This window comes from Suricata suricatta, chromosome 2 (genome assembly GCF_006229205.1).
Source record: "Suricata suricatta isolate VVHF042 chromosome 2, meerkat_22Aug2017_6uvM2_HiC, whole genome shotgun sequence".
Classification (NCBI taxonomy): domain Eukaryota; kingdom Metazoa; phylum Chordata; class Mammalia; order Carnivora; family Herpestidae; genus Suricata; species Suricata suricatta.
Window position 1 is genome coordinate 148355413 of NC_043701.1, and position 19155 is coordinate 148374567.

The 19155-nt window shown below is 37.5% G+C and overlaps 1 protein-coding gene across 3 annotated transcripts in view; it reads left to right on the forward strand.

Moving 5' to 3' along the window:
- The window catches only part of ZFAND4 (zinc finger AN1-type containing 4), a 58023-nt gene that overhangs the window by 17007 nt on the left and 21861 nt on the right, over nucleotides 1-19155 (forward strand). For all 3 annotated transcript variants that reach the window (XM_029932142.1, XM_029932141.1, XM_029932143.1), the window contains exons 2-4: nucleotides 4513-4588; nucleotides 7611-7678; nucleotides 11210-11387. In XM_029932142.1, the coding sequence (XP_029788002.1) occupies nucleotides 4513-4588; nucleotides 7611-7678; nucleotides 11210-11387 (322 nt within the window). The remainder of the gene's footprint in view (nucleotides 1-4512; nucleotides 4589-7610; nucleotides 7679-11209; nucleotides 11388-19155) is intronic.

The following is a 19155-nucleotide window of genomic DNA, read 5'->3' on the forward strand; positions in this document are numbered from 1 at the left end:
TTCCACTCCAGATTTGGGAAGTTTTCACATATTTTTTCAGATAAATTTTCTGCTCCCTTTTCTCTCATCTCCTTCTGGGATCCCTATAACAATGTTATTATTATTATTACACTTGATGATGTCACTGAGTTTTCTTAACCTATTCTCATTTTTTATTATTCTTTTTTCCCCCTACTATTCAGCGTGGTTGCTTTCTATTACACTGCCTTCCAGCTTGCTGATCTGTTCCTCTGCCTCTAATCTACTATCGATTCTTCTATTGTATTTTTAAATGTTTTTTATTTATTTTTGAGAGAGAGAGACATAGCATGAGCAGGGGAGGGTCAGAGAGAGAGGGAGACACAGAATCTGAAGCAGCCTCCAGGCTCTGAGCTAGCTGTCAGCACAGAGCCCAACGTGGGGCTCGAACCCACGAACCGTGAGATCATGACCTGAGCCGAAGCCAGACGCTTAACCAACTGAGCCACCCAGGCGCCCCTCCTCTATTGTATTTTTAATATCAGTTATTGAATTCTTCATCTCTGATTGGTCCTTTTTTACATTTTTTATCTCTTTGTTCACGATATTACTAACATCCTCCATTTTTTCCTCAAGTCCAGTAAGTATCTTTATGGCAGTTAAATTGAATTCCCTATCAGGCATATTGCTTATCTCTGTTTCATTTAGCTCTCTTGCTGTCATTGTCCTGTTCTTTCATTTGGCACATATTCTCCTGTCTCCTCATTTGTCCAGTTCTTTGTGTTTCTTTCTATATATTAGGGAAGTCGGTTACATCTCCTGATCTTGAAAGTAGTAGTCCTAGAAGAAGAGGTCTTATAGTGTCCTGTAGCGCAGTGCCCGTTGATCACCAAAACAGGTGCTGCAGGTGTATCTCCTGTGAGGGTTGCATGTGCCCTGCTGTTGTAGTTGAGCCTTGCTTGCCTTACGCCTAGTTAGCTACAGTGGCCCATTTTGCCCTTTGTGGGCAGAGTTTGTTCCCTTTGCTATTCAAGGACCAGAATGGGGCCACCGTTAGCTTGCAGTTGGGTAGTGTCAGCAGTCAGACTAGATGCCTGTCCCTTTGCTGTGGCTGCGGTAGTACTCACTGCTAGGTGCTCTCCCTGTGTTGTCCTGAGAAGCTTGTGTTGGTGAGTGGGGCCTGCAGACAAACTTGATGTGTTCCCTCTGTCTATCTATTGGGGCTGCATTACCCCCAGACTGCAGTGCTTTCTCCCAGTGCTGCCCCCTAAGAGGCATTTTGTTGGTAGGCGGCACCGCCAGTCAGATCAGATACCTGTCTCCAGGTTATCTCCTGGGGCTGTAGATGCACTGGTCAGCAGGGCACTGCGTTGCCAGTCATAAGGTTCAGTTGCTGGGGCTGCTGTTAAGTTTGGTTGGCCATCTTTCCTTCCTCCCAGAGCAAGAGTCACTTTGGATTGATGCCAGTGCCTGGCAGGGCTGCTTGTAGGATGAGGCACAGCAGGAATGCCTTTGGAAGGACTCTTGCCTAGTCGGGTAGGTTGATGGGATGGATCCACAGGAAGCTTGCATAATGTTAGTGAGTTAGATGGATAGTGTTCCTGTTGTTTCCTGCATGTATCTGGCTATGTAGGCCAAGGAAGGGGAAGAGAAATGGTCCTAGCCAATTCTTTTGTTCTTGGAGAAGTATCCTAAAGATCCCTTCTCCTCCAGCATGTGATCTGGGATTAATAAATAAATCCCAGATTTATTTATTAGAAATAAATTTTTTAATGTTTGTTTATTTCTGAAAACGAGCGTGAGAGCTAGCTAGCTAGCAGGGGAGGGGCAGAGAGAGAGGGAGACACAGAATCCAAGGCAGGCTCCAGGCTCTGAGCTGTCAGCACCGAGCCCCATGTAGGGCTTGCACCCATGAACCGCAGGATCATGACCTGAGCTGAAGTCAAGTTGGAACCGACTGGAGCCACCCAGGCACCCCACCCCAGGCACTTTTCAAACTCCTTTTATGCTATATCTCCATGAGATTACTTGTTACACTGTCTCTTTAAGGGTGGGGATTCAGTTTTTTATTGCCCTCCAGCTTTCCCAGAGCAGAGCCTGCTGAATTTTAAAGTACCTGGTGTTTAGCACCACTGGTTGTAAAAAACTCATGAAGTTAAGCCTCACTGTCTTTCAAAGCCAACTGTTAGAGAGACTTGTCTTCCCGGTGCGGTTCCCATGCTTGGGGTACCTGGTGTGGAGTCTGCTTCTCTTCCTTCTCTGTGCTCTTGGTGTCCCTCCCTCCTCAGGAGTTTGGTTCTCCACTACATCTTTGTTTTTCCTACTGTTTTTGATGTGGCTTCCTCTGTACCATTAACTGAAAACTCTGTTCTGCTTCTGCCAGTCTTGAGATTGTTCTCTGGGTTGGTTGCACTGATGTCGTTGTTATCTAGTTGTGTCTGTGGAGCAAGGTGAATTTAGGATTTTCGTAACCAGCCATCTTTACAGAAGTCTTGAGGATTTCCTCCTTTTTTAAGGCTCACTAACATTCCATTGTAAGTTTATACTACATATTCTGTATTCATCTGTTGGTAAACATTTAGGTTGCTTCCATCTCTTGGCTATTATGAATAATGCTGCAGTGAACATGGATGTGCATAATCTTTTCCAGATCCTAATTTCTTTTGAATATATACCCCGAAGTGGAATTAGTGGGTCATATGGTAATTCTATTCTTAATGTTTCAAGGATCTTGCATACTGTTTTCTGTTGCAGTTGCACAACTTTATATTCCCACCAGTAGTGCACAAGGCACTAGTGCAGATTTCTCCACATCCTCACCAGCACGCTATTTTTATTATTTTTTTTATGGACATCTTAATGGGTGTGATATCTTACTGTGGTTTTGATTTGCACTTCTCTGATGATTAGTGATGTTGACCATCTTTTCATGTGCTTATTGCCCATATCCCTATGTCTTTTTTAGAGAAATGTCTATTCCAACCCTTTGCTCATTTTATTTTATTATATTTAAAAAATTTTAAATCTTTTTATTTATTTTTGAGAGAGAGAGAGAGAGACAGCATGAGCAGGGGAGGGCCAGAGAGAGAAAGAGTCACAGGATCTAAAGACAAGCTCCAGGATCTGAGCTAGCTGTCAGCACAGAGTCTGATGTGGGGCTTGAACCCACGAACTGTGAGATCATGACCTGAGCTGAAGGTGGACGCTTAACTGACTGAGCCACCCAGGCGCCCTTCCTTTGCTCATTTTAAAATCAGATTATTTTTGTTGTTTTGGGTCCAGTCCAAGTCTTTTTGCCTTATAAGTTATTTGATTTTTTTCATGTAACTCTGGAGGATTTTTTCCTTATTGAAATTGAATAGTTTGGGGCACCTGAGTTTTTACCACGTGCTCCTTCCCTACCCCTTCGCTTGCCCCCGACCACTGTATTACTGAAAGACACTCTTACGCTTTTGTTTTTCTTGCCTCTCACAAAACCTTCTTCAAATTGCTTGGCTCTAAAGTCCCTTACTTATAGTCGGTGTTCTGATCTACCTGAGTCCTTTTTGTAGACTTTTCCATTTTAGAATGGTTTTTCTTCCTCATTATGATTTATATTGGGCTTAATTTACTGTCACTAGTTTTCATCTATGTCTTCTCTGAAATTTTTATCAGTCAGCCCTGCAGGGGCAGGAACATGATACTTCACTCACAGGATTGGGTGATTGCCCCCTTTTATCCCCATTTATTTTGAATTTTGGACATTTTTCTGTCTTCAATATAGGAGAGCCAAGGGCATGGCTTTTTTGTAGAATCATTTCTTTTCTTATTGTTCTGTATTGTTTTGGGAGAGCATATTGGGGGATAGAAGCTGGGGTCCACTACTGTCTTTAATTATCCATATGTCCTATTGATTCATTTCTTTTCCAAATGTAGATATGATTGTGTTCTCAACCACATAGTATCTGCGTGAAAATTCTAAAAACAAAAAAAACCCCAAATCATGACTAAAGAAACATGTTTGACTCATCATGGGTTAGATGAGATCATGGGGGTACCCTATGATGGGATTAGTGCCCTTATAAGAAGAGACACAGTGAGCTCCCTTTCTGGTTATGCAAACTCACAGAGAAGTCATATGAGTACATGAGAAGGGGAGGGGCAGAGAGAAGGAACAGAACTGGAAGCAGGCTCCAGGATCTGAGCTATCTGCAGCACAGAGCCCGACATGGGGCTCGAACCCACGAATGTGAGATCTGACCTGAGCCGAAGCCGGAGGCTTAACCGACTGAGCCACCCAAGTGCCCCTAGGCCTTAAATCTTAAACTCTTCAAGGATGATTTAATGATACTTGTTTTCTAATGGACTCCCTAATGTTATACTTTGACTCAAGGATAGAGAGTTATTAAAACATACTGTTCTAAAATGAGTGGATTGGACTCCATCTACTTTTAGCCATTCTCTCAATTTTAGCTAAGCACCTAGCATTCAATCTAGAAGTGTGTTCGATTTGTATCATACTTTATAAAAGAGTCTATTGAATTTTTAACCATATTTTTATAACCTTCCCCTAAGGTATTTCCATCTGTCAGCAGCACTTAATTTGGAATAACATGGAACTTGAAGATGATTATTGCTTGAATGATTACAAGTGAGTGTAATTACATGTTAGCTGTTTTATAGATGTGCAGTATTACAACTCCATATATTAGTGTTTTCCTTCTGAATCCTTGGACCGTGCCTCTTCTGAATAGTTCTTACCCCTAGATTTAAAAAAAAAATGTTTTTTAATGTTTGTTCATTTTTGAGCAAGCATTTTTGAGAGGAAGAGAAAGAGCACAAGTGGAGGAGGGGCAGGGAGGGAGAGAGGGAGACACAGAATCTGAAGCAGGCTCCAGGCTCCAGGCTCTCAACACAGAGTCTGACTCGGGGCTCAAGCTCACAAACCATGAGGTCATGACCTCACCCAAAGTCAGACACCCAACTAACTCAGCCATCCAGGCCCCCCCGATGCCTAGATTTAAGTGTAAATCCTGAACCTTAAGATGTGTTGGCTCAATACTCCATACTGCCTGATCTTTATCCTTTGATTCTGTTTTACCTTTTTATTATTCACACCAAGTTATGTATCCCCTGTCTTTTTAGATCTCTCTTTTGATCTTATCTTCTGTGCTACTTTCTTTTAATATTGACCTATTCTCACCTGACTACTTTCTTTTTTCCCCCATTTTTACAAGAGTATTGGGTAAGAATAAAAGTCCTAGAAGAGAGCACAGGCAGTAATTTCTCTGACATCAGCTGTAGCAACATTTCTAGGTATGTCTCCTGAGGCAAGGGAAATAAAATAAAAAACTGTTGGGACTACATCAAAATAAAAAACTGCTTTTGTTTGTTTGTTTAGTTTTGAGAGAGAGAGAGAGAGAGAGAGAGAGGGTGGGGGAGAAAGAGGGGGAGAGAAGATCTGAAGCAGACTACGCCGACAGCAGTGAGCCTGATGTGGGGCTCAAACTCATGAACTATGAGATCCTGACCTGAGCTGAAGTTGATGCTCAATGGACTAAGTCACCCAGATGCCCCAAAATAAAGAGCTTCTGTACAGAGAAAAAAACAGTCAACAAAACTAAAAGGAAACCTACTGAATGGGAAAAGATGTTTGCAATAACATATCCAATAAAGGGTGTATATATATCCAAAATATATATTAAAAAAAAAACCTTATAGGAGCACCTGGGTGGCTCAGTTGATTAAGCCTCTGACTCTTGGTTTCAGCTCAGGTCACAATATCATGGTTTGTGAGTTTGAGCCCCGCATTGGGCTCCATGCTGACAGAGCAGAGCCTGCTTGAGATTTTCTCTCTCCTTTCTATCTGCACCCCCCCACCCTCTGTCTCTCTCTCTCAAAATAAATAAATAAACTTAAAAAAATTGGGGTGTCTGGATGGCTCAGTTGGTTAAGCTCTGACTTCAGCTTAGGTTGAGATTTTGCAGTTCATGGGCTAGAGCCCCACATTGCGCTCTGTGCTGACAGTTTAGAGCCAGGAGCCTGCTTCACATTCTGTGTCTCCCTCTCTTTCTGCCCCTCCCCAGCTTACACTCTGTCTCTCTGTCTCTGTCTCTCTTTGTCTCTCAAAAATAAATAAGCATTAAAAAATTAAAAAAAAACTACAACTCAACACCCCAAATCCCACATGATCCAATTAAAAAGTAGGCAGAAGATATGAATAGATAGTTATCTAAAGAAGACATACAGATGGCCAACAGATACATGAAAAGATGCTCAACATCACTTATCATCAGGGAAATACAATCAAAACTACAGTGAGATAACACCTTATACCTGTTAGAATGGCTAAAATTAAAACAAGAAATAATAGATGTTGGCGAAGACATGGAGCAAAGGGAACCCTCTTGCACTGTTGGTGGGAATGCAAACTGGTGCAGCCACTGTGGAAGACAGTTTCGAGGTTCCTCAAAAAATTAAAAATAGAATTACCCAACAATCCAATAATTACATTACTGGGTATTTGGTCAAGGAATTAAAAAATACATGTTCAAAGAAATATGTGCACCCCTATATTTATAGCAGTATTATTTACAACAGCCAAATTATGGTAGCAGCCCAAGTGTCCATCAGTAGATGAAAGAGTACACACACACACACACACACACACACACACACACACGAATAGTATTCAGCCATTAAAAAAATGAAGTCTTGCATTTGCAACAACATAGATGGAGCTAGAGAGTGACAAAGTCAAATATCATATGATTTTACTCATATGTGGAATTTAAGAACAAAACAAGTGAGCAAAGGAAAAACGAGACAAAATCAAGAAATAGACTCTTAACCATAGAGAACAAATTGATTGTCACCAGAAGGGATGTGGGTAGGGGAATGGGTGAAATAGGTGAGGGGAATTAAGGGTATACTTATAATGAGCACCAAAAATATATAGAATTGTTGAAGTCACTATGTTATATACACCTCAAACTAATATAATACTGTATATAAACTTCACTAGAATTAAAAATTTTTAATTAAAAATAATGAAAAATTAAAACACTTGATAGGAATATTGGGAAAGAGAGTTTTGTTTTTCACCAAATCTTTAGTTTTTTATTAAGCCCTCATTCTGCTACTAAGTGATACTATGTGCACTAGTGATTACAGGTACACTATTTGACTTCTTTCTTGCTCTCTTCTCTTACATAATTCTTCACCCTTAAGAACAAAAGGGTCAGAGGCCATGCAGAATATCTGAAATAGCACTGGGATTCTGGAGATCTTGTAGATTTGCTATTTTTCAATTTTTTATTTTATTAAATAGATATGTTTTCTAATACTTTGGATCTTGGGCAAACTTCTTTTTTTACTTAGGGCCTTGTTTTCTTTACATGTGAAACAAAGGGGTTAAACTACATAATCACAGAGATCCTTCACAGTATTTTTATTCTGAGATGTCATGTCATATTTAAAGATTATGAGGACTTCTTTTTTCATTATTTATATAAGTAATTAAGTTAACATTTTATATTTATGCATATTGCTGTATATTTTTTATATTATAGAGGGTAAGTACTATGCCTGATAAACCAGCACATAATTATGTATATATGTAACACTGAATACACTTCAATTATTATGGGTTTTTTTGTGTTAACTATCCACAGCATTTCAGAAGGTTGTACCTTGAAGCTGGTTTTGGCTATGCGTGGTGGACCTATAAATACTAGAAGAGGTAGGCGTTTGTTAATTATGTATATTAAAGCAAGTTGACAATAATTAAAAAATTTTTTTTATGTTTATTTATTATTGAGACAGAGAGAAACAGCATGAGTGGGGGAGGGACAGAGAGAGAGGGAGACACAGAATCTGAAGCAGGCTCCAGGCTCTGAGCTGTCAGCACAGAGCCCAAGGTGGGGCTCGAACCCACAAACTGTGAGATCATGACCTGAGCTGAAGTTGGTTGCTTAACCAACTGAGCCACCTAGGCACCCCTACAATAATAATTTTTAAGCGAGTTAGTAATTTTATAGTCTCAAGTTTTATCAGGTTCTCTTTCTGCTGTTAGGTCTTAGAAGAATGACATTTGTTTTTCTAAGCATTGTTCTTTAAAGCCTAAATGCCCAGAAGCAGGAACCAGGGATACTTAAAAATAAATCTCACCAGTATTTGGAAAGAAAATGGAATATGTAGTGTAAATATGTTGTTATCATTGTGTTTAGGTTCATACCAGTTTGTTGCTTTTTTTTTTTTTTTACCCACTGAGTCTTCAATTCTGGGTGTAATGATTGTTATAGAAAATTATAGAAAATTCTAAAGTTGTCTGTTAGCATGGTTTGTACTGCGTTAGGGTTTCATGGATATTGTTATGGCCCTCTTAAATCCTTTTTCAGCCTCTGGAATTCATTCATTTAACAATTTATGCATCTACTAGGTGTTCAATGCAGGGTTCCACAGAAGAAAAACGTTTCTGCTTCCTGACAGTGCTCACAGTAAAGATGTAAAGACTTGATGCTATTCCAGGCAGTTACAAGCACTGCGGAGGAAATAGGGCAGTGTGACAGTGTCTGGGAATAGGGTAGTGGGAGGATGATTGAGGAAGGGCCCTTGGAAAAGATGATGTGAGGAGAGACTTGATTAACAAGAGAGTTCTAAGCATGGGAAGAACTAGGAGTGTTCACATTGGCTCCTGATTCAGGTTTGTCACATGAATTCCTACCAAGAATCAGGACTGCTCAGAGCACTTCTGCTCTGTGGGCCTCATTTGGGGAAGGCCTTCAGAATTGTTTGCTCCTTTACTAGCCCTGAAGACCGAGGTTAAGTATGGAATCCACTGCTGGTTTACTTCTTGCATGAGTCAAATTTTATCTTCGTGTTTCATAGTTTTGGTTAGATTAGGGATATTATCTTTTTCCTAGCTGCTTTAGGAGGACTTTCTGAGATATATTACTTTAGTTGTTCAACTATTTTGGATAGGTTAGGAAAAAAAAAGCAAAGGTAGTAATGGTAGAGTTGATTAACCGGCCCTCCTAATCAGGGACTTTCTATAAATTGGGCTTGTCAAATTATCCTATGTGACATAAAGGGATATTTACAGTACCAGATCTGAAGGTAGTATAAGAACCCTAAAATGTTATGGAGCCATTGTGGTAAGATAGAATTTTACAGTGTTTAATGCCATGTGATTTACACTGTATTAAAATTTGGAAAGTTGGTTATTTTGTATAGTATTGTCTTTAAACCAAGGTGTTTTATCAGAACACCTGCTTTTCTTACTAGGACCAGAATTAGTTTATGTTTATGAAGAGAAGTGCAAGTGCTATAGATTCTGAGTTAAAAATATATGTGTGTGGGTTTTGTTTTATTTTATTTACCACTTGAAAAATGAAAATAAAAAAAAATGAAAATGAAAGGCATTCCTACCCTTAGGTAGTGGAAACTGTGTAATACTTTTCTCCCCACAACTTGCTGTGCCTTGTTTATAAATCTGAATATTTAGCACCTAGAACTTGTCTTTTTTTTACATTTTAAATTATGTATTTAATAATTTTACCTTTATTGAATCAACCTCTTTAAAATGAAAAGCTTGCTGTTGTCTCCCTACATCCTTGAAAACTTTGTGAAGAAGAAAAACTATACCCAGATCTTGAATTTTTCCATATTGTATTGGAGAAAGCATATTTTTAATTATTTAGTCTTACTTGAAAATTATGATTTAGAAAATACCTTTGTTATGTGAGTTTCAGTAATGTTTAGTTTTTAAAACTATGTTTGAATTCATTGTTATCAAAAGAGCATAGAAAAATCCTTTCCAAAACCAAAATTTATCCCATATATAATACTGTGTTATATGTGGTGAAATCGAAGTGGCATACCCATACACAGATGCCCACACACACTCAACCTCAGTGGCTCCTTCAGTAAGGCACACCATATTGATTTAAGTAAGGCTTTCACGTGGCTTTAGTAATGGCAGTAGCATTGATTTTATTTCTTATTCATGTAATGTGGAAAATGTAGCCGTAACTTAAAAATGGCAAGAACTTGTTATAAACACGTCCTTTAATATTTGCACATTTTGTGCCTGTGCAAGAGTTGATCAAAAAACATCCATATATTTTTCAAAATAAGCTAAACCTTATTATTTCTTGTTTTTGTGTGATTGTTAATTGGATTCAGGATATGGGGACATCCTTAATGTTTTTGCCTTTCACAGTTTAAAGTTTCTTACTGCTATAATTTATTGCTGTAACTTTTATAGAAGGTAGCAGTAGCACTATGATTCTCTTAATAAATAACTTGTTTTTATCAAAGTTAGGGAATTTGAGAAATTGTTGCCCTTTTAGGGAAGACCAAATGTTTCTGCAGCTTGACATGAGAGTTTTTGGGAGTGAGCTTTTCCCTCCCTGTAATCATTGCTTAAGATTGGGGTTCAGAGTCTTTTAGAACATTCACTCTCTGAGCTAGAAATCTCTTGAGGCCCTCCCCATCACAGGAGCAGCATCTGTGGCTGCTGTGCACAAGAGCATGATGGCTGCAGTATCAAACCTGAGGACAACTCCAGGCCACAGAGCCTCTAGTAGTGGGGGCTCCCCCGTAGTCCTTGTGCTCGGGACACATGGATACCTACCAGGACAGTCGGGGTTCTGGGGGCATGCTTTCAAGAAACAACATACTGACCATAACACACCCTGCAGTTTTAGTACACTCAGTGACCCTTTGTGTTCTCGATTGTCGTGGACTTTTAATTACCTAACTTCGTATCAAGAAACTGCTCTAAGAAGAATCTAAAGCTAGAAGAAAAAAAATAAAGAGGGATTCACTTGCTTTTGATTTCTAACATGTCTCCCAATTATGTATGTTTGTTTTTTTAATGTAAAGTAAATAGAATTTATATTGCTTTTAAATTACAGATATAATCAGTATTGGAAAATATAGGAAGTAGATGTATGAAATGAAAATGTCCTAGAATCAGCAAATCCAGACTCTTGTGGCACTGGAAAATACTGATGTATTTGGTTAAGCCCTATACCTAACATCATAACAATGCTTTTTCATATTATGTATTTCTTTCATATTAGTACAATATAGGGAATTCTGTATTAACTTTAAAAAGACCAGAAACTTATTTAAAGAATATCACATACTGTATGTTGTTTGCACAGAGTTGTTGTTCCAGTTAAGCACATTATATTCTGTCACTGTACCAACGTGCATTAAACTTGATATAAATTGAAAGCTTGTTTATCAATTTTTCTATTTGTAGTTCCTATGGAAGATCCACTTAGGGAGATGGCTGAGTACCTGGAGTCCAGTCGAGATGAGGCCTGGGAGAAGACCTTCTGCACCAAACAAGTTACATTTTTGGTATACCGAGAAGGAGATCAGTTGAATTACTTTCGTGTAGTAGATGGCACTTTAACACCATTATCTGAATCTTTAAGGTAAATAGGTTTTCATTTGCATGTCTCACTTAGATGAGGAGAATGTTGTGTGATATAATCACAAACCTCAGCGTTTGCTTTGTGTTGTCAAAATAATCTTACATCCATACGATGGACTAAATTTCATGCATTCTCCCCACCCCCCTGCCCCAGGTATGTAATTCTGAAATTGTTCTTCATATGATTGACATTTAGAGAGTAACTTATAAAACTGAAAATTGTTTATGGAGTAGGATTTTTTCATATAAAAATTTATTTCTGTCACTTTATGAAACTCTTAAGATGCCTACTAGATTATAGAGTTTTGTTATAATTGTGTGTTAGTGTACAACCTTGGCATGATAGAAAGGGTTGAACCAAGAGTTGCTGTTTTTGTGTTTTGTTTTTTTCAAAATTTAACTCTATTACTTAAAGTTAGCTAAATCTCTTTACTTCTCTGGTCTTATTTTACTATTCTATAAAAGAGGGAAGAGTTGTTATATTCTAAACTCAGAAAGAAACAACTTAAAGGTACTTAGCTAGGCAATAGAACAGTTAGGAAATCAGACAAGGTAACTTGTGAGTTTCTTTGTATTCTGTCTTACTTTGAATCTTTATTGCCTCTCACTTGAAGTCACTAAACATTTAATGAACTTTTATAGCCATCCTGTACACTAGGACTGGCATTCAAAGATACTTGTCATGGAGCATACAATCTGCTATAACTAGTATCAATAATATAATCTTGCCAGTTGTAATAAAAAGATATCAACATCTTTGGAAAGCCAGATGAGAGGGCCTTCATTTTGCCTGAAAGGTGGGGAGTTAGGGACAATCTCTGAGAAGAAGGGACCTTAAAAGAGGAGTAGGAGTTTTCTAAGCAAACAAAAGAAGGGAAGGTATTGTAGGTCACTAAATTTAATCAGATTCATTGTGTTTTTTGGGTGTTGAATTATGTAACTTTATATATTTTGGATACTAACCCCTTATAAGATATATCATTTGCAAATATCTTCTCCCATTCAATACATTGCCTTTTCATTTTGTTGAAGGTTTCCTTTGCTATTCAAAAGCTTTTTTATTTTAGTATAATCCCAATAGTTTATTTTTGCTTTTGTTTCCTTGCCAGAGGAGACCTATCTAGAAAAATTTTGCTAAGGCTGATATCAGAGAAATTACTACCTGTGGTTTCTTCTAGAAGTTTTATGGTTTCAGGTCTCACATTTAAGTCTTTAACCCATTTTGAGTTTATTTTTGTGTATGGTACAAGAAAGTGGTCTAGTTTGATTCTTTTGTGTGTTGATATCGTTTTCCAAGCAGAATTTGTTGAAGAGACTGTCTTTTCCCCATTATATAATTTTGCCTTCTTTATTGTAGTTTAATTGACCATTTAAACCTGAGTTTATTTCTGGGCTCTATTCTGTTCTATTGATCTATGTGTATTTTTGTGAGCACCATAATGTTTTATTATTACAGCTTTGTAGTATATCTTGAATTCTGACATTGTGATACTTCCAGCTTTGTTCTTCTTTCTCAAGATTGCTTTGGCTTTTTGGAGGTCTTTTGTGGCACAAGTACCTAAATTTAATCCCATAGTGTAAAAAGCTAGTGACAAAACCAGGCTAGAAAAAATAACTAGTAGTCTGGATCTGGAGTACGGTTTCTGTGGCTCAGGAGTCTCGGCACCGTTCAGCTGATTGCTCTGCTCTGGGTCTCCCAAAGCTGCAGTCAAGGTGTTGACAAAGATGGGCTCTTATCTGAAGGCTTGACTGAGGGAAGAGAATCTGCTTTTAGTTTCATTCATGTTATTGGCATAATTCATTTCCTGGTGGTTGTTATGACTGAAGGCCTGTTTTTTGTTTGTTCTTTTATTTTGGTTTTTTTTGGCTTTTGGTTAGAGGTTGCCCCCAATTCCCTTTTGATTAACTCAAAATCAACTGATTTGGGACCTAAATTACATCTGAAAAATCTTTTTTTGCCACATATTCTATTGACCAGAAGCAAGTCCTAGGTCATGTTCATACTCAAGCATAGAGGAGTTTCCTGGGTATGAAAACCAAGCACCAGGGATTGGGAATCATGGGAATTTCTTTAAATTCTGCCCACCACAAGTTATGTGAAAGAAGGAATAGACTTCTTATTTGAGAGCAGACTATGACAAATGAGTGTTGACTGTTGACTCTAACTTGTTAGGATCTGGTTAGCACTACACAGCATCGTAGTAACCATGTGGTAACCATAACCTTCTAGGCCAGAAGTAGAGAAGAGGGGGAGATGAAGGCTACAGTCTTAACCCATTGTCTCTTACTTGGACCATGAATAGAATTTTTTTCTTTTTATTTTCTTTTAAAAAAATGTTTTGTTTTGTTTTGGTTTTTTTTTTGAGAGAGAGAGAGAGAGCAGGCAAGCAGGGGAGGGGCAGAGAGAGGGAGACAGAATCCGAAGCAGGCTCCAGGCTCTGAGATGTCAGCACAGAGCCTGATGCTGGGCTCGAACTCACAAACTGCAAGATCATGACCTGAGCCAAAGTCAATGCTTAGCCAACTGAGCCACCCAGGTGCCCATGAACAGAACTTTTTTCATGCCAGTCTCTCCATGTGCTAGCTCACTGTTATTTTGGTTTCCTTCCTTAGAACATCCTTTTGGCTCTTTCCCTAAAGGAGAAAATCTAAGCCCCTTGACTTAGTATGTAAGGCCCTTTACAACTGATCATCATCAGTTTCTCATTATGCCATGTTTTTTGTATATCTTTTACTATTTGCTTGAAATGTTGTTTTCTCCTTTATCTCAATTTCTTCTCAGCCAGCTTTTGTTCATGTTTAAGACATAGCCCAAATGTTGCTGAGGATTTAATTAAAATTGTATTATTGTTCCTATGAAGATGTTTTTTAATTTTTCTCATCCTTTATATCCACTTACCAGAATTGGACAAGGAATAGGGTAGATGAGAAAGGGGAGTAGAAACCTTTTTCTGGTCATACCTTGAATGACATTTATCTTGACTATTGTAGGAGAGCCTTTCTTACTCTCCAATAGGGGGCGGCAAAACTTTTTTGTAAAGGGCCAAATAGTAACTATTTTAGGATTTTAAGGATTTTGAGACCAAAAGATAAAATCAAGGATACTATGTAGACACTTCATAACAAGTGAGAAAACAAATTTCCACAAAATTTTTACTGACAAAATTCAAAATATAAGAATAATTGAGTACGTGTTTGTGTGTGTGTGTGTGTGTGTGTGTGTGTGTGTAATTCAGGTCCAATAAAGAGAATTGAATGCTTTTTTATGGGAGTAATATTTTACTTGAGGTTGCAAGCTAGTGTTATCTATCAGATTTGCAAAATCAGTTGCAAAATTTTATTTGCTAATAAGATCTGTAATAAGATTTTATGTATTTTATCTTTGAAAATTTTTTTCATACAGATAGACATCGCCAACTAGTGATATTGTATATGATTTTAACTGAGTATATTGCATTGCTTGGAAGGCATTTATAGAATTCTATTACAGTACTCACTGGCTGTTTGCCTTTAGCATTGCAATACATTACATATTAATTACCTCAAGATATGTGGAGCTCCGCAATTGCTCATTTAAATAGATTTTGAAATAGGGAAATTTCCTTTAACTTGCAGTGAGGTATGAAAACACTGCTGGGAATTTAGAAAGTAGACCCACTATAAATTGGTGTGGGAATGTTCTTGCTTTCTTTTAACTTTTGAAAGCATGCCATGTGGTTCAAAGTAATGTTGGCATTGTCAGAATGACATTACTGCAGCAGGAGTTTATTACAGGAACATTGTTTTGCCTTGTAATTTTAGGTCAAATTCAGTAAGAAACATTATCAAGTCCACAGCAAAAACTAATTTTCAAAGCCTTCCATTGTTTTATATTAGCAGTTAAAGGTGGTTGTTCTTCAGAATTCGGTGTTAGTCCTGAGCTAACAGAATCATAATAAAACTCCTACTGTCAAGACACTGAACTGATGGTTAAGTCCATGAGCCAGAAAAGTTTACTACCGTGGGCCCTACTAGTTTAATAATACATGATACAGTCAAATATTTACTCCTAAATACCTGCTGGTGAAGAATAATAGAGTGAGTAACCATAGTCTTTAAACACCTTACATTTTCCTTAACTTTGTAAATTTGTCTAACTAATTTTTTTTTCTGTTCACACATATTTTTATTTAATTATAGGAGATTTCTGTTCAAATTGTACCGAATTAGTGTTTTAGCAATTTCTTTGAACATCTTCCCTGGAGTTGTTTCATAGAGACTATTCATAGGGGCTAGTTCTTTGGTAACTTCCAAGTTGGTGTTGATGCCCTGATGAACAAAAACAACTGGACAGTACAGAAGCCAAGGGAAAGGACTCTAAAAATCACTTGCCTTATTTTTTAGTTGACTGTTGTCAATTCTTCAAGAAATTGTTCTTGCCAAAGCAGTAGTCTTTAAACAAGTTTATTTTCTCTGAACACATTTCTTCAGTTGCTGTGATCAAACCTAATTTAACTGATTCATTTTTGACAATCATTTTCCTGCTTAGCTCGTAAAGAAACCACTCAGAAACTCATTTTTTGCAGTCTCATTTTCATGTTTTATTTTTGTGAAGAAATTCTACTTTGGTGAGATATTTCATTTCAAATTTTATGATTTTTTGGATTCTTTCCAGCACGTTGGGAATAGTGCGATGAGTCCTTAGTGTGGTAATATCCAAATAAGGTGTTTTTCTTTAACATGGCCAAAGTGTCATTGCATAATAAACACGATGCTTTGCCATTTAATTGAACAAAATAATCCATTCTCTACTGTGCCTAAAAACTGTAGCATTCAAAGTCCACTCTTCTTGTTTTGACATGTTAGGGGTGTGGGTGTGTGTGTGTGTGTGTGTGTGTGTGTGTGTGTGTGTGTAAATGTCCTGGTATAATGATACATATGGTACTCAAAATGCTGTTGAATTATGACTGTGCCACTGTGATTTTAGTGTGCCAAACCAGTGTTAAGCAGTGAGAGAGCCACATACAATTCTGTTGTGGCTACTCAACTCTACTATTGTAAAAAAGTAGTCTTCTGCGGTATGTGATCAGTTGTGTGGCAGTGTTCTAGTAAAACTTTATTTGTGAACACAAATGCGAATTCCATATAATTTGACATGAAATATTATTTTGATTTTTTTCAACTATTTAAAAGTGTCAAAACCACTCAATGGACCACACAAGAAATATTGGTAGACTGAACTTGGCCTGTGGCCATATTGCCAACTCCTGCTCTAAGAAGAAATGGAGAATTGGGGGCTAATTTAATTCATTCTGATAGAAAATCTAGTATCAATAATGTTAGTCTTAAATCTTTATAGTTAATCATGCCTCTTTACTGTTTTTTTAAGGGGGAAGAAATAAAAGGAGGCAAGGCGAGACTTAATTAAATGGTAACTCGTCTGTGAAAGTCATGTGAGGACTTGGCTTTGGGATGAATAATATTCATGTTGGGATAATTATTCATTTGTTAATATTTTATTCTTTAATCACATTATTAGATTAAAAGGTTTAGAAAAAATTAAATGTAGCATTCAAGGAAATATCTAGGAATTTAAGAAATTATTTTAAATATTTAAATAGAAAGATATTTATGGATTGAGTTTATACATTACTATATTATCCTAGTCTAGTTACATTTTTCCATTTTGAAAAAAAATTGTGATTGGCTTTTAACTGATCTGCTGAATCTGTGCTTTGTGGAAGAAAGCACAGTAACATGGTTCTTTGAAAAAAATTAAGTGAATTTAAAAGCATATTATTACTTGAAAATGCATCCAATGAAATAGTTACCATGATTGTACTTTTTAGAATACATGCATATACACAGTGTGCAGGCAAACACACACAATGTTTCCGTGGGAAACAGTAAAGGACCAATTTTTTATGATAGGAATGTTACGTCAGAAACCTCTTTGAGTATTCAGTATGGGTACTTAAAATAACCATAGGAGGTATGACAGAAGCACTTAAAATAATGCAAGATGACCAAGGATAGAATATACTTGAGTCATTTCTTTTTTTTTTTTGCAAAAGCAAAGGGCTTTTATTACGGGCTTAGGCTCCCGGGGCGTAAACTCAGGCTCACAGACTTTACCAGCGTGGTGGATCCATGCTGAGACCCTTGAGTCATTTCTTATATCTCCAAGGGTGCACTAGCAAAAATCTTGACTGATCCCGCCTTTTCAGATATAGTTAACGTCAAGACAAGAGCCCTCACATGTAAGTTCTGTCACTTTTTTGGGTACACAACATGATGCAATAAGGTCTGTTGTTTGGTGTCTGAAGAAGTAACAGGAAACAGTATAAAGAATAGGCTTTGGGACCAGGGATTTGAATGGTAAGTCTACCATTTCGTGAAACCTCTCTCAACTGCAGTTTCTTCATTTATAAAATGAGATATAATATCATGATATATAGTGTGGTTTTTTTGCATTTATTTATTTTTTTGAGAGAGAGAGTGAGACAGAGCATGAGCGGGGAGGGTCAGAGAGAGGAGGAGACACAGAATCCAAAGCAGGCTCCAGGCTCTGAGCTAGCTGTCAGCACAGAGCTTGACAGCAGGGCTCGAACCCACCAACCATGAGATCATGACCTGAGCCGAAGTCAGATGCTCAACTGATTGAGCCACCCAGCCACTCCTCACCATATATAGTTTTTGTGAGGATTGGAAATAACATGTAAAAAGTGTCTGGCAGAGTGGCATTCAGTGATAGCAGTGTGACTTTAGTGTTGTTCCCATTGTGGCAGTCTTCATGCTATGGTAGGCCTCTGCAGTAGGGAGAAAGGATGGTCACAGGTCAAACACTCTGGACTAAATTGCTTCTGGAGACCTATCCCACCATCCTTCCTTCTGCTCCCCATTCCTGCTGTGCATGTAATCATGATTTCAAAATACCATCATTTTCACTAGGTAAAGTCTTAAGAATGGGGCTTTCCATTCTTGACTTCGCATTTGTGTGGTGGTAGTATGTGTTTTTGAAGTGCTAGGGAATATGCCCTTATTTTTAAGGCTATCCTAAATTATTTCCATTTCTTGAAACCATATAGAACAGGACATTTTGTTAACCCTCATACTTTCTTTTAGCAAAGACATATACTTAGTTTTCCTATAAGTAAATTAGACATGGTGACCAGTACACATTCTTAGTCTTCTCTATTTAAAATGTTAGTCATTCCACAAATATGCTGAGCTTGTGTTTTCCCCAAACCTTTACCATTGTAATTTTGCTATTATTGAAAAAGCAGACTGAAATTTCACTAATGTTTGTGTTCAGTTCAACAAAAATTTATTGTCTATGTGTCAAGCACTGTGTCAGGCACTGAGACTAGCAAGATGAATAAGGCCTAATGTCTACTTTCACCTTGCTTACGTAGCGGGGAGTGAGAAGGAAAGATAGATATCTAAGTATAAATATGAGGATAGTGTGATAAGCAAGTCAAAGAGGAGCTCCAAATAATTACGTTATGAATAAATGTCATCGCGACTGGTCAGTAATCCAGATGTTTTACAAGTTTAATAACTTGTGTTATGACTTGACTAGGTGGTTACATTTTTAAATACTGAGAAAAATATTGTTATTCTTATTTTTTCATATATTCTTTGAAAAAGAATATTCTTTTCCATAAGAACATATAGTTTTTTAATGACACCAATGTGAGTTCCTTTTTTAGTGAAAATCCTCTCAGGATGAATAAAAAAATCTGGACTTCGCTGAATTAGTTTGTTTTTCATTATGGTTAAGGGAATTC